At 38.5% G+C, this 15,095-nt stretch overlaps 2 protein-coding genes across 2 annotated transcripts in view; one reads left to right on the forward strand and one right to left on the reverse strand.

Annotated features, from left to right (window-relative positions):
- sftpbb (surfactant protein Bb) overlaps positions 1 to 4,307 on the forward strand; it is a 7,032-nt gene extending 2,725 nt beyond the window's left edge. Inside the window, exons 4-10 of the mRNA XM_058374370.1 lie at position 1; positions 108 to 233; positions 977 to 1,057; positions 1,145 to 1,328; positions 3,201 to 3,343; positions 3,458 to 3,538; positions 3,811 to 4,307. The exon at position 1 is cut by the window's left edge and continues 125 nt beyond it. Of these exons, the coding sequence (XP_058230353.1) occupies position 1; positions 108 to 233; positions 977 to 1,057; positions 1,145 to 1,328; positions 3,201 to 3,343; positions 3,458 to 3,538; positions 3,811 to 3,837 (643 nt within the window). The 3' untranslated portion in view covers positions 3,838 to 4,307. The remainder of the gene's footprint in view (positions 2 to 107; positions 234 to 976; positions 1,058 to 1,144; positions 1,329 to 3,200; positions 3,344 to 3,457; positions 3,539 to 3,810) is intronic.
- Positions 4,308 to 6,367: 2,060 nt separating this feature from the next.
- On the reverse strand, positions 6,368 to 14,874 carry usp39 (ubiquitin specific peptidase 39). Its single transcript, XM_058375414.1, has 13 exons — positions 14,714 to 14,874; positions 13,596 to 13,677; positions 13,405 to 13,499; positions 12,745 to 12,881; positions 12,138 to 12,290; positions 10,193 to 10,418; positions 10,006 to 10,080; positions 9,780 to 9,847; positions 8,513 to 8,701; positions 7,110 to 7,252; positions 6,829 to 6,964; positions 6,650 to 6,736; positions 6,368 to 6,567 (listed from the first exon to the last, which is right to left on the reverse strand). Exons 1-13 carry the CDS (start codon positions 14,760 to 14,762, stop codon positions 6,514 to 6,516), a joined length of 1,494 nt encoding a protein of 497 aa, XP_058231397.1. The 5' UTR covers positions 14,763 to 14,874; the 3' UTR covers positions 6,368 to 6,513.
- Positions 14,875 to 15,095: the final 221 nt, after the last annotated feature.

Genomic DNA, 15,095 nt, shown 5'->3' on the forward strand with positions numbered 1-15,095 from the left:
TGTAAGTCCACAACACAACACAGACACCGAGTAGATTGTAGTCAGTGTTACAGCTGTACTCCAAAAGCATTGTGAATATTAAACAAGGCATATTATTTGTTCTGTAGGCTCTTAGGGAGGGAGAGATATGCACGGTGCTCGGACTGTGTGCTGTACAGCCAGAGCACAATGCTCCGGAGTTGCTCAATGTTGGGTTGCAGGAAGTGCAACCTTTCAGAGGGACCGCTCAGGAGGTATGCAGCTGTAACAGTGTTGCTCATGCCTGTGTGAACATTGTGTGTACATTATGTCTGTGTGGTTTCCTGACATCTCCCAAAAACATGCAGGCTTTGCCTCTGAGTGTTAATGTCTGTAGTTGAAAGTGTGTGTGTGTGTGATGCTGTGCAATAGACATAGAGTGTGTTCCCACCTCACACTTTCATACAGGCACTTTTGTCCAAAACAGCTCACAAAAATTGGTACAAAAGCTGTCACCTGGACCAGGTTTAGTATTGAACCTAAGACTTCCTGTAAGAGGTGGTGTGAGTTCAGCTGCTCTGGAACTCTGCCATGATTCCCATCAATGTGAACACAACTCATACTCGGGTCTGCACTTGTTCAGGAAATAAAGTAACCTGCACATGTGTTTTAGCTGATGATATCATTAGTTTCCAAAAACACAAGTGTAGCATGAGGGGCAAGAGGAATGTTGTGGGACACATAAGACAAAGGTGATGCCAAATAAGCACATAATAGCATCAGAATGATAAACAAGCAAAAATGACGGAGATGTTGATATGGTTGTGTTCTCTGTGTGATGATAAAAGCACTGGAGTTTAATAGAGTCAGACCAACACTGCAGGGGCACCGGAAACAATCACTGTCCTGTGATGGGCTGCAGATCCGGGATAAAGTGGTTACTGTAACCTTGTCCTTTTTTTTATTCACTACATGTGCTCTTTTTAACATCTCTCCCTGTAACGTTCTGCCCTTACAGTTACAAGTCAGCCCACAGTGCACCTTCTGCCTTTTCCTCATCAAAAAACTGGAGAGCATGCTGCCGAAAGAGCGAACCGAAGTAAGGCTAGAAAATACAATTTAATTACTACTCATGTACCCTGCTCAAACAATTCACTGTAAACATTTCAATAAAAACCTCTTTCAGGAGACTGTAGTGAAGCTTCTGGAGAAAATCTGCGACCACTTGCCTGAACACTACAAAGAGCAGTGCACTGATATTCTGGAAAATTACGGCAAGCAGATCATCGACTTCCTGCTCACGTCTGCCACTCCGCACACCATATGCATGTTCCTGCACTTGTGTCTAGTCCAGGAAACACCTGCTCTGGGTAATTATCCAAAATGCTGAAGGAGCATTATTATTCTGGGTGTTACATGGCTAAGAAAAAGGAAATGTTACTTCCATTTCACAGTTTTTAGTTTCCGTTTATTTAAGGCCTCACGTGAAAATATCAAAGTCATCTTTTCAAGTAATCCGTTCTCTGTCTGAATGTTGTTCCTGGTGCTCCTTTCTCTGTCTGAATGTTGTTCAGTCAGACACTTTTTTACAACCTGATATGTAAACAAGTATTTGGGAATATCACAAAAACAAGGCAGCAGTAAAATATAGCTGATGAGTTGAAACATTTAATAGAATGAAACATTTTAAAATTATGATCATCTTCATACAAAAACTTATCATTCTTCATGATAGTTCAGTCATGCTTTATCTATTTTTTTAGATAAGTGTTTGAATGATAGTCAGTAAATACAAAATCACTTAATAACTGTAAAGAGTTTATATTCGATAGAGCATAAATACAATCCTTTCAGTCAAACTATGACATGCAGCTGCAGCTCCTCTTCCTCCTCTTCTCCCAGTATTCGCTCACTCATTTATTCAGAGACTCCTGTAACTTACCTGGTGTTACAGTGAAGATGAAATAATGTCTAGAAAGCGCAGATTTAATCCCACATGGCTGGAGAAGGTGCCAATATATGTCTTTTAAAATTTAGAAGGAATCTTTTATTTTTTTAAGGAATTTAAAATGACATCTCGTGAGGAATTTCATTAGTAAGCAGTCTTGCATGTATTTTTAGCCTTTCTTTTAAGTGAGCAGTTGTTGAGCAGTCATTGGTGCACAAGTGCTTTAATTTTGACACAGTATAAATGTAAACTGAAAATAAATAAATAAATAAATAAATTAAAAAAAAAAAAAAAACAGGAAATGACCCTATTTACCATCTGAACCAAAAAAAAAAAAATCAACCTTTGAACACAATCTGACACCTGAAGTAAAATGAGCAGTGAGAATAATCAGATTCAAAAGGATTTAAGATCAAAAGATATGGAAAATGCCAGAAGAAGAGCGAGTGAAGGCTTTATCACTGAATATATTATATTATACTACAGCTATATAAATGAATGAAATCTACCCTGATCAGGCATAACATTATGAGCAGTGACAGATGAAGTGAATAAGACTGATTATCTCCTCATCATGGCACCTGTTAGTGGGTGGGATATATTAGGCAGCAGGTGAACATTTTGTCCTCAAAGTTGATGTTAGAAGCAGGAAAAATGGACAAGAGTAAGGATTTGAGCGAGTTTGATGAAGGGCCAAATTGTGATGGCTAGACGCCTGGATCAGAGCATCTCCAAAACTGCAGCTCTAGTGTGGTGTTCCTGGTCTGCATTGGTCAGTATCTATCAAAATATCCTTTACATCCTTTAAGTACATTAAGTCCTGTAGGTTGTGAGGGCCCCACCTCAGAACTTACAGGACTTAAAGGATCTGCTGGTGCCAGAACACACAGCATACCTTCAGGGATCTGGTGGAGTCCATGCCTCGACGGGTCAGGGACGTTTTGGCAGCAAAAGGGGGACCAACACAATATTAGGCCGGTGGTCATAATGTTATGCCTGGTCGGTGTATATTTGATGTGTTTTCTACAGCAGCAGATGTGACTTTCTACATCTGTACAGTGTGATGACATATGGTAATGGGAATGAATCACTTCAGAAAAGAATCAACTCCTTAAATAGAAAACATTGGACCATTTTTTTATTACTTAATTTACAATAGTTATTTAGTTACATACATCTCATTGTGTACTTCATATCTTTATAACAAGAACTTAACGGTACTTTTTTTTTTTTACCCCTGTGAAATCTTATTTCTTAATTGAAAGTTCATCCTCTGCTGTTTTTTTCCCCCCAGAGCCGGTCTTGCCCTCAGACTGTAAAACCTGTAAAGTCCTCATGATCCTGACTCAGATTCACCTTGGCCACAATGCCACAGAGACCCAGATGACCTCTTTGCTCTGGAAGACGTGCCACGTTCACCCCAACACCCTTCCAGGGGTAACAGTCCTAATATTGAAAATGCATTATTGTAGATTACGGGAACATTTCTGACCGAGTTTCTCTCTCTCTCTCTCTCTCTCTCTCTCTCTCTCTCTCTCTGTGTTCTATTAGTGTGAGCCGTTTATCTATAGTCATGCCACGAAACTAGTGAACATTCTGAGCAAACAAGAGGAAGCTGTAAACACATGCCAGGTGAGTTAACACAGGTCATCTCAGCTAAACTGATTTATCACCAGGCGTGTGAACTGAACTGAACACTGGGAAACTGAATCTCCGGGGTTCAGCTTTGAAACCTTTTCGATACAAAACCGATTAAATGATTAAATAAATGAACCCCATTTTTAAATGTTCAGTTAAATGCAGCACAGTTTTAATAATAAAAATACTATAAAAATAGAAAACACAAGGAATTTTTTGAGGCTTCATACTCTGCATGTCTTCCCTGCCTTTTTTTTTTTCCTTAGAAGTTCTTCTGTGCTGGAAATGAATAACATGATGGACCTTAAAGCAAAGAACCGGCTCAGTTTCTCCTGCTGTCTTGTGTTTTACAATATTAAACTTGATTAAACTTTTTTTCATACACAGTAATGAGAAGATGATCATGTAGTCAAATATGTGATTATTTAAAAAAAAACTGTCTGTCTTTTTCTGTAATGGAAATGTATAGAGAAGATTTTTAAATAAATAAGTCCTGATGGATCTGCTGATCTTTTACTGCAGTTTATATTTTACACATATACTATACTGACTTGTTTTATTTTTGATTGATTGCTCAACTTTCCTTGTAACTTCATATTATTATTATTATTATTATTATTATTATTATTAATAGTAGTAGTAGCAATTTTCGATATTCAAATTCAAGCCATATCTCAGATTTCAACACCATGACACTATGGAGGAATCAACATTTCTGTATGTAAAAAATAATAATAAAGTATAAAAATGTCAGAGCAGGTGACTGGACTCTTGACTGGAGTGGAGTTTTTCCCGGTGCAAACTAATCAGAAAAGGCAAGCGAGCTTCGTGTAGCTCTAAAAGCCGTGTGGAACTTCTATAAGGAAAGTGTTTGCTGTGTATGTAAATACGTCATTACTGTTAGATTATTAAGGCTAGAAATCTGATTTAAATATAGACTGGCCCTGTGAAGCAAACCTTTTACCTGTCCTGCTGATTAAGAGCTCATGGTGCGTTCAGGTCATGTTGGAAAGATGCTTATTACGAATTGAACAAGTCAGAATTACGAGTAGGGATTTTCTATGAGTTTGAGTCAGTAAGTAAACATGGTGGAATCTACGAATGCAGTGAATGCTTCTGTTTAAATGGAACGTTTACTCTTCTTCAGAAGATGATTTCAGTTATGTGTATGGTTTATGCAGCAAGTTATTGAAATAAAAGCAGTATGTAATCATACGTTTACAGCAGATTCATAAATTGATTAAAAACCTAAAAAAAAGTGACAAACATAATTGACCTGGTGTGGTGACAAAGTTCTAAAAACCTTGCTGTATTTTTTGTTGTAAATTCAGAAAACTTTCACCTCCATCTGATCTGACTTGAATGCACCTGATATCATAATTATGACTTCCTAACTTGTAAATATGAGTTTCCCAGCAGGACCTGAACACACAGTATAAATCACACTTGTGATTGGAGAGAAGAGGAAGAGAGAATAAATAAATAAATACTGTTCCTTCCTTCCAAGTGTCACTCGGGTGTAGTTGCATAATGTTTGAATAAAGTCTATTTTGAGGAACAAAAACCTCAGAAGGCTGGAGGAGACAGTGAATGTTCTTTTGTCTAGAGTTTCTGCTAACAACATATTTGAACAGCCGTGGGCCGTCAGGGTCAGCAAGGCCTTCTCTGCTGGCCTAAACAGCAGTTTTCTGAATCACTGACTTGCATTTTAATATATTTAATATATTTTTCCATGAATGTGTATTAAATTATTCTCAGTAGTCTACTCTCTACATTTCATAGCTTTTCTCTTGGTTGCGCTGATATCAGTAGTGTATATTTATGATAAGAATATTTATCCAATCATATTTCAGCCAGCGGCTGACATCATGTGTCGCCAGACTGAAAGAAATCTGCCTTAAGGCCTTCAGAATCAGTAGTGCAGACGCCCGTAGCTTAAAATAAGTGGCAATGAAATTGTTACCTTAACCAATCAGATTTCGAGTTGGAGTCACTGTGGTCATCTAGCAGGCATACGATTACGTCAGCAATTTCCCGTCCTTTGATTGGATAATTGGAGTGGTCAGAGGCAGCGAACCGCACACATACATTGTTTCTGTATTCGCTGCGTCTCATTTCGGATGCTGTGTCCTCCGGAGATTGCAGTTTGCTGCATAATTCATCAAGAATGTCTTTTTTGAGAAAAGTAACCGTAATAAAATGGACTATTCCTTGTGAGGTGTGAAATACTGTAGACTAATTTCTTTTTTACTTTGTTATTTAACGGGTGATTAGTATTTATTGCCGTGGCTTCCAGGGGCGATTCTCGAATTTTAATTTAAGTGGGGCTCAGTCCCCAATGAGGGTATAATAGTAAGTGAATAAATAAATAAAATAAAATAAAGGTTTGACTAACAGGGTAGGATTATTGCAGCGTTATTGCATTACTGTATTGCATAGATGTGTATAATATTTGAGTACTGAACAAGCCAAATACGAGTCTTCCTGATCTCACACACGCTGAAACACGGGGAGGAGCCAAAGTCTGCCACCGTTTTCATATGAAATTTAAAGGGGACTGAGGTGATCACGAATTTGTGTACAGTTTATGGAGAATCACAGAATTTTTAGGGGGGCTGAGTAGAAAATGGCCTAGTGATGCCCGTGGTGGCATCATAATGATGGTATAGAGGTGGATTAATTCAGGAAGGACACCAGTGAAGGCCTAGGTGTGAAATGCACGGCCCACCACTGTATCTGAATAATGGTTTTCTCCTTAAATTCCCTTCGTAACTAGAGTGAAAATAGAACAATACACTTCATATTTATTATTAAAAATGTTTAATAAACAAAATGTTACAAACCTGGACAGCACTCACACACAAACACAGATTAATGAAGGAAAGAATGAATATTTCTATGGCTGAAGAGTGAAGTGAGAATGTGCTGCAGTTCTGGTCTGTCATCATGTCTGCGAGGGTCAATCATCCTCATGCTCCGGTATGGCTGTCTCCATCATTGTCCGGCTCTTGTCTCTTCCAGATCTGAAATTCAGCAACATTTACTATCGAACTATTAGCACATCAGCTAGCGAAGTTTCCAATATATATGTTTGCTGACACTGACCTGGATGTATGCTTCTGACAGCGTGATCATCTGAGGCAGGATGTCGGTCACCTGCAGGTCTTGGAGCTCGTACCACTTCCCTGTGCCCTGCATGTGTTCAGAGTTCAGATTTCAGCTTCTTTGTATAAAAACTACGTAGATTAACGTGAGCCAGACTCGCATAGCTTAAAAGCACTCACATGATGCAGGACATGGATTCTGTACGATCCCTCTGATGGCTTCCCATCATGTACTATGTTGGCTACCAAGTCGTAGGTTGTGCTTTTCTCAGTAGCCTGGGCTTCTTCTGTTAGATACTCACGCAGGTCAACATTACTAAAATGAAGATACATGAGGAAGAAATTGATTAACTCAAAACCAAAAACATTTCCACTTCCAAATTCACAATCATCTCAAATTAAGGCATTACACTAAATCAAAAATCAAACTATAAAAAGACAGACAGAAAGGGAGCACTCACGTGATGGGGAAATTGACGATGGTGGGATTCTTTTCAACGAAAAAGTTATTCTTGGTGAATCGCTTGATGTAGAAGATAAGGTACGGAGGAAGTCGGGTTAACTGGAACCTTTTGAGGAAGTTTTCTTTGTATGTTTTGTACTCCTGTGATGATGATAAAGAGAGAACGTGAGCAGACTGAATGCATCAAAGAAATAATCAGTATCTCCGTTAGTCTGCAGTCTTGCTGCTGATTAAAACAACAGAACAGAAAGAAAGCGGATGAAGAGAAAAGCGTTATTCACCTTTTCTGATGGAAACGTTGTATGAATTTCATGTTAAAGAAATGGTTTGACAAAACAGCACATTCCTTCTTCTAACCCAAACTGAGTCATAAAACTGTTCTTTTCTTATAATATATTAAAGAATGACTACATATTTTTGATCTCTTTTTATCCAGAATTATAAATATTGTGTGACTTCTGAAACAGACTAGATCCTGCACTTAGAGCAGAACTAGTTTCTTTTCTTTCACATGAAGATAATAAAAGAAAAAAAAATATTCAGCTAGTTACTAAGAAGCCACAAAGGCCTCTGCCTTAAAAAAAATAAAATAAAGGAACTCCTCTATCTTTAACTGTTAAACAAACATCTTTTCACACAAATTTAATCTGCTGTGAGTTAGTGATCACTACAGAAATAATAACATATGACAACAAGCTTATTAACGTAAGCCTGAGATTTGCTTCACAGCTAGACCAATCAGATCCAAGAATTCACTTGATGTGGATAAAACCATTTCATTGCTTTTGGAGGATGTCAAAGATAGAAGATCCGATCTAATTAGGTATAATTTCATCATGCAGCAGGACAATAATGGAAGCACACTGCTGACACATTAAAAAACTTCAGGGGGAAAAAGTGTAAGGTCTAAGTCTGAACAATTTAATCAGCAGTCCTTAACTCCTTAAATGAGCAGCATTTCAACTCCTGAAGAGGAAAATGTAGGGAGAAACCCAACAGAACAAGCAGTGTTATTTAAGTCAATCTTTCAAGAAATGAAAGCTGAAATATTGATCTATTGTCTCAGTCATCCTTTGTTCTCAAACCCAAATGTTTTGCAAGTGTAAGAGAAAAACAAAATTATTGGCCATGGTGTTCCAATACTTTTGGTGGGGACTGTACATTTGCCTCAAAGATCAAATGCAGAACTAATGAAGTAAATGTCAGACACCAAATGTCTTGGCTGATCATCTTTACATGAAGCAAGCAGAAGATTATGAAAGCTCGATTTTTCCACTAATTCCTTTCATCTGAATCACTTATTACTGAACAAATAATAAAGGCTGATCGCCAAATATAATCTGTTTAGATTTAAGCACCAACTACTTGAAAGGAAACTCTCGCTCATTACACTCAATGTACCTTCTCGGTGTTGCCGTTGAACTTTGCCAGAATGTTGAAGAGAGGAACCTGAGGGATGATCAGCTGCTCTTTCTCATCTTTATAGAGCGGTGCTGTAGGTAGGTCAAGGGTCAGGTACAGAAACGTGGACTCCAGCATCTCCTCCTGATATTCCTCCTTCAGAAGTAGCGCCTCTTTCTCCTCTGCAGGCTGTAGCGCACAACAACAGAGTGCAGAAGTGTTTATTCAAGTGTTTACTCGGGTTCTCCTTGTTCTTGGATAAGTCTGAACTTCACTTTCGTATTAAAGTCAGCAGTAAAACATGAATATGACAAAAACATTTCTGGTGGACATTAAAATAAATTTATGGTACATCTCAAACCTCTTAAAATGTCACAATAGCCAGCCAACTAACCCACATGGTGCACAAGCAGTTTTTGGCAAATTCGTTTATTTCCATAATCTATTTTCATAAGTTCACGTTTTATTTTATTTAGTATAGCTTTGTATACAGCCAATTATCGTTTTCACTATCATGTCACTTCCTTGTTAATGCAATCGAAACCTGGATTTGTACAGAATCATTTCAGCATTTAATTCTTGAATAAGATCTAATCCTGCAGGATGCGACACCTGACCTGTTAAAAATGAGACAGTTAAGGGATAAAACCTGTTCAGACTGTTCCTTTTTCCAGTTTCCTACAAGATACAACGGTCATGATGTTTAACAGAACACTGGTCCCAAATGATGCATTATACACTATGCACTTTGTACTGTAGTGTCTAGTGTACACATTTTAGGAGGATAGTATTGCCTCAAATGGAACATATTTTTACTAACCAAAACTACGTGTAGTTTCTAGATTGATGGTAAATAACGTCACTAGAGTAAAATGACTCTGCAACAGTAGCTTTCACCTGAATTTTTAAAATGTTGGAATATAAATCACACAACATGCACTGATTTAAAAGACACTTGTAAGGCATCTTGTCTGCCGAAGTGTCGGCTGCCATCTTACCACTCTCTCAAGTGTTGACACTTCGTTGTTTTTTTCATTTGAATAAGTGCAGCATCCAGGTACTTGAGTGCACTACTTCGTGCTGGGATTTTCATTGAACACACAACTATTTGGATTACAAAGTGGTGTAGAAGAGAGCAAAAGTAAGGGGTCTGGGACATGCCTACTGCTTTGTTTAGAATAGTGATGAACTAGAGAGAAAGATTGGCACCTATGAAGCCATTTAATGCCTGAATGCAGCGCTCAGGAACTATTCAAGTGTTACTCACCAAATCAGGGTGAGGAAGTTTCTTTGAGAAGATACGCATGGACCCCTGAAAGACTTTTGTGACAATAGCTGAAAAAATATCAGACAGTAGGAACGTTACATTGAGCTGAACATGAACATGTTCATCTCTGTTTAGAAAATACAAAATCATACTGTAATATGCTGATATTTATATAGCAGATATAAAAACATTACAAGCTACAATAATTATTCCTGCTGAAACTCACAAGGTTTCTTCTTGGTTCCACCCAGAGCTCCATGCAGTGCATTCAGAAACCATGACAGAAAGTCGACAGCATCCCCTACAGGACAAACAGAGCAGAACCGCTAGCTTAGACTCTCCTTCTTCTCCATGTGAACAGAAAACACCAGTACAAAGCTGAATCAGTGGGACGTCGGTCTGCAGTGTCGTACCTTGCTTGGTGATCTGGAAGGTCTTCTTACTGCAAAGCACCACAGCCTGCAGCATTTCGTGTGGCGAGACGTGGGCCTTGAAGTTGCGTGGGTTCCAGAGCTTGCGCATGAGCTCGCCGAAGCGCTGCACCAGCAGGAACATGATGTCGCCGGGAGGCCGCCGGATCCCGCGGTAGTTCTCCTCCTCTAAGAAGTAATTGCGGAGAGGAGGCACGTTGCACAGAGCCTTTGGGAAAATCAAGAGGTAAAGGAAGAGGTCTTCAATCCACAAACAAGGCAAGCACTACACCACTTCGCCAGATTTAAGGCCTCACATACTCCATCACCTGTACATGTACTGTACTGCATGTGCTGTAGATGTTAATGTTAACAAAACCAGCTCAATTCATTCCATTAATTTTTTTTATTAAGGTTAAATATGGTTTAAGCAATGAAACAATATTTATAAGGGAGGAAAACTTAAACACAGACATTCAAAGTGTATGCAATACATACAGACTACAGAATTTAAACAATGTGAAAAACAAGTTGGGAATAATGACATGATCAGTCAGCTGAGAAAGATCTGTGTGCTTTTTTTTGCCTTTACTATGTAATTGCTTGATTATTTACAGTACAGTAGCAGCTGGTTGATATATTTCCTTACTAATGGTAAGAAAGCACTGAAATTAAGCTTTGCGCTCTGATAAATGTTGATGTCGCATGTCGACTGAATGGCTGAGTAGAGAGCAATGTGAGCTGAAAAGCTTGAACTGTACAATAAACAGATTAAGCTCCATTTCTTAATTGTTGTGCAAGACATCTGGACCAATTTAAGACAGGTTTTCATTTTAACCTTGGGGAAAAAACAATTCTGGTCTTTCGTGTAGATTTTGGATATTCAAAGCGAAGATGCTAAACCTATGTGGATTTTGAGGACGACAACAACCTCCTAATTAATACACACAATAACATTCTACATATGCTGTATCGGCATCACACAACTCTAACTGACTCTATATGAGTGTAGAAAGGACATTGTTCATAATCACACTTTCTGGTGTTTATAATAATTTATAAATCACACTCTCTGGTGTCACCCAAATGAGGAAGAGGTTCCCTTTGGAGTCTGGTTCCCCTCAAGGTTTCTTCCTCATACCATCTAAGGGAGTTTTTCCTCACCACTGTCACTTCAGGTTTGCTCACTAGGGATGAGTTTGTCTAATATTAATCCAGGACTTTTGTACTATGTTTCTTATGTTCTGTAAAGCTGCTTTGAGACAATGTCCATTGTTAAAAGCGCTATACAAATAAATAAAATTGAATTTCTTTAGTTTAGAAATTGATGGAGTACATTTTACCTAGAGCACATGAATATAATAATATATATCATAATACATAAAGCCCTAAATGAATGGGATCCAGTTTACATGGGAATCCGGAGCAGTTCCATTATTTTTTAGTTTTGCCTGAGTTTTCTCCCTCTACCCCTGAGAAACTTCCACAACAGTGACCGACTTCAGATAATGTTTTTTCTGGATTGACACGCCTGTGATTTTGAAAGCAGGAGGTGTGCTTCCTCTTCTTACAAAAATCACAGAGATGAATGCTTTGCAGGAGTCACTTAAAAACTCCTCAGAAGCAAGGTACAGATCTCATTCATCTTTGTCTCTATGTCGCTTACACGGGAATACCTTTAGGGTAAAAATCTTTTATGTCAATGTTAGATAAAGCCAAAATATTATTGCTTTTTTAATCATCAACTTTTCGATGTTACCAAACTTCAGGCATGGAAATATGACCATGTGTGAAAGAATCAGTTCTTCTAGAAATAGTTTGTGGAAACTCATCCGTCCTAAACTAACTAAACTGCCGTCAGAACATGACATTAGCAACACTGCGTTGTTATCGCGCTAATGAAGACACATGATTGTTTTTATCCTGACTGAGTGTTTATCATTCATACCTGCAGAACCACATTGGCGTAGTCATTGGCCTTGATATTATTGAGGCCCACAATACCAGGCAGGTATGTTGTGCCATCGTAGGCCCTGTACAGCTTTCCATGCTTATCCAGATTAGCAATGTGCTGTTTGGTGAATGTTGGCTTCAGCACATACTGCACAGAGAAAAAGAGTGTTAACAACTTAAGAATAAAGCAATAAAATAATTGTAACAGTGAAAGCTGAGTTAACTGTTCAGATAAAACCTGCATGGGATAGTAGAATGGTTATAGGAAAATACGGAACTTTTGATTTATATATGGCAACCAAACTGTGCTACAGATACGCATTCATTGCATCACCCAGAGATCACAAGTTTTAATCCTGAACTCTGAGGTCGGGAGATCAAACCAAACTGGCTGTGGTCTCAGGGGAGGAGAGTATCCCCTCTATCCCCTACTCAAAGACAGCAACATTAAGCGATCATGGGTGTCTGTGTGCTCATTTATGCTCAGTGGAAGCCTTCACCATCCTGAGTGGTAGCTGAGTGGTAAATGGGGAGGTGTTATAGATTATTCCAATCAAACAGGGCTTTTAATTAAGTCTTGTATGCATGAACCTATTACTCACTGTGATGTCCTCAAGAGATGAATCAATGATCTCGTAGTTATCCGGTAGGCAGTAGAACTTGAGGGTATGAAGATTTAAGAAGACGTGATGTGTGAACTGAACACTGTGGGTGTAGGCATGAGACTTCAGACCTCTCCCTGAAACACAGGAGTGCATACAAGCCTTTCTTTAGTACATCATCTCTGGATACTGGATATTATAAACTCCTACCTAAATACGTACCTAAAGACATTAAAGACTGAGATATTCTTTTCAACACACTAGGTCCTGTCTGTCTTTACTCTTCTACAGCTGTACAGCGTAAAGATTAACTCTGGACATCACCAAGAGAAGGATGGGTTTCTTCCTCAGGGAGTACTCTCTTTGACAATGTTGTCTCTGAGCTGCTCGTAAAAGATCTAAATTACAACCCTCATCTTGTGACAAAGTCTATTGCTGGAAGTGCTTTCTAAATAAAACTGAAACAAAGTGAAACGTATAAAGCAGCATAGTTTAAATGAACATTAATATTGGTCACTACTGAAGTTCTGGCTGTGTGGTCCAGACAACTTTCTATACTGGTGAGCTTTATCATCACTATTTATTGTAAGAATGACACAACGGCTGCACTGTACAACCCTTAATAGAGCATCGTTCATAAATCGATGCTCAAGCTCTTACCTTGGAAATATTTCCCACAGATGAGACAGGCGTAGACGTTAATATGCGAGAGAGAGATTGAGCACAGTTTCTCAAAATCAAAGTCCAAAACACTCCTATAAACAAAGAATAAAAAATATAATTATTACTTAGATTAAAGTCTCTTCAGTTCATTCTGGCCAAATAATTGTTAAAAGGTTTTAGACTCAAACCTGTTGATGGTGTCGAGGTAGGGACAATGTCGGCTTCTTTTGTCTTTGGTGTCATGAGTACGGGGCACTTTCACTCGCACCTCTGACCATCAACACAGACACAAATGAACAGTTTCATCAGTTACTCTCGGTTGTATTTATTAAAGAGCTTACAGGTGAAGTCTACTCTGAAGCACATTAGAATTATCTCTGATGTGCTTAGTGAATCAAGTGTCAGTTTGTTTGCTGATACTGGTTTCTCATTATAGAAAAGACAAGATAATGATCAGGTCCACTGTTAGTTCCTCATATTTTACAGAAATCCAGCACTGATGCATAAGAGATAATAAGATGGCAATGTAGCTGACAGTGCGACGGGTACAGAGACGATTGGGAGAAGGATGCTGAGGAAGAGTACACTGGGGACGAGCATGCTGAAGAAGTTGGTGACGAGGACTGTGGAGATAAATACTGTGGGAACCAGTAAGCTAAGGACGATGGGGACAAGTACAGTATAGATATTGTCTTCCACTGAAAGACAACAATTTCTGAACTTACAGAAAATGCGTTCACTTTGTTAAAGTAAGGTAATGTAAAGTGGAGGTTATGAGAGTTGATGTAAATGCCTCTGCAAGTTTATTATTTACTTCCAGCACATCTTCAAGACACTCATGGTTCTCAAGATATGAAATCATTCATGAAGTAAATCAGAAGTGGCGTGTTTTAGTGTCTGAGCTCCAGAGGAAAGGAGATTTGTGAGGTCCGAGCACTGTATCACTGAGATGAATGTCTGCAGCTGTTAAAACAATTCATCTGTATAAGAAATTGGTTTCTACTGTTTTTCTGCTCCTCATTCCATTACACCGTCTTCATTATTATAGAATAAATACTCAAATGTCTACTGATCGAAGACTGCATACACTAAATATATTATATAAAAATATTGAGAATTCATGGGTTGTAAGGTGATATCTGTTATTAGTTTTGCAGCACAATGTTTTATAAAATAATTATAAACTGTTGTATTTAAACTAGCCACAGCTACAACCTCATACAGCTTACATGCCTGTTTTGTAGCATGCTAGCTATCCATTCGACTAGAAGCGTGAAATCGGTCTATATAAACACACAGATATTACCTTCCTCCTCTTCATTGTCGATATCTCTTTCTCGTTTAATATTCGCCATTGTTTTCCTTTATTTTTCACGGACAAATAAACACTACAAACTCTAAAACGCAATGAAATAACCCCGACAGATTTCCTCCACCCATATTCCGGTAAATCCGCCTGCCAACCAGGTATTGGCTAGTAGTATTCAGTGTTCCGTTCTATGATTGGCTAAGAGATTTATCCCAGGTTCACTGTCCAATTAAAGAGCTACATTAGGGTATTTCTTCGCCAATCCTATAACAGAAGTGGCGGGATTTGTTTGAATACGGGTGCGGAATGACCGTTTGTATTGCGTTCACTTCAAATGCACTTGGATTTCCCGGCTACACTAGCAAGACTACAAAAAAAG

Source organism: Hemibagrus wyckioides, linkage group LG22 (genome assembly GCF_019097595.1).
Source record: "Hemibagrus wyckioides isolate EC202008001 linkage group LG22, SWU_Hwy_1.0, whole genome shotgun sequence".
Lineage (NCBI taxonomy): Eukaryota > Metazoa > Chordata > Actinopteri > Siluriformes > Bagridae > Hemibagrus > Hemibagrus wyckioides.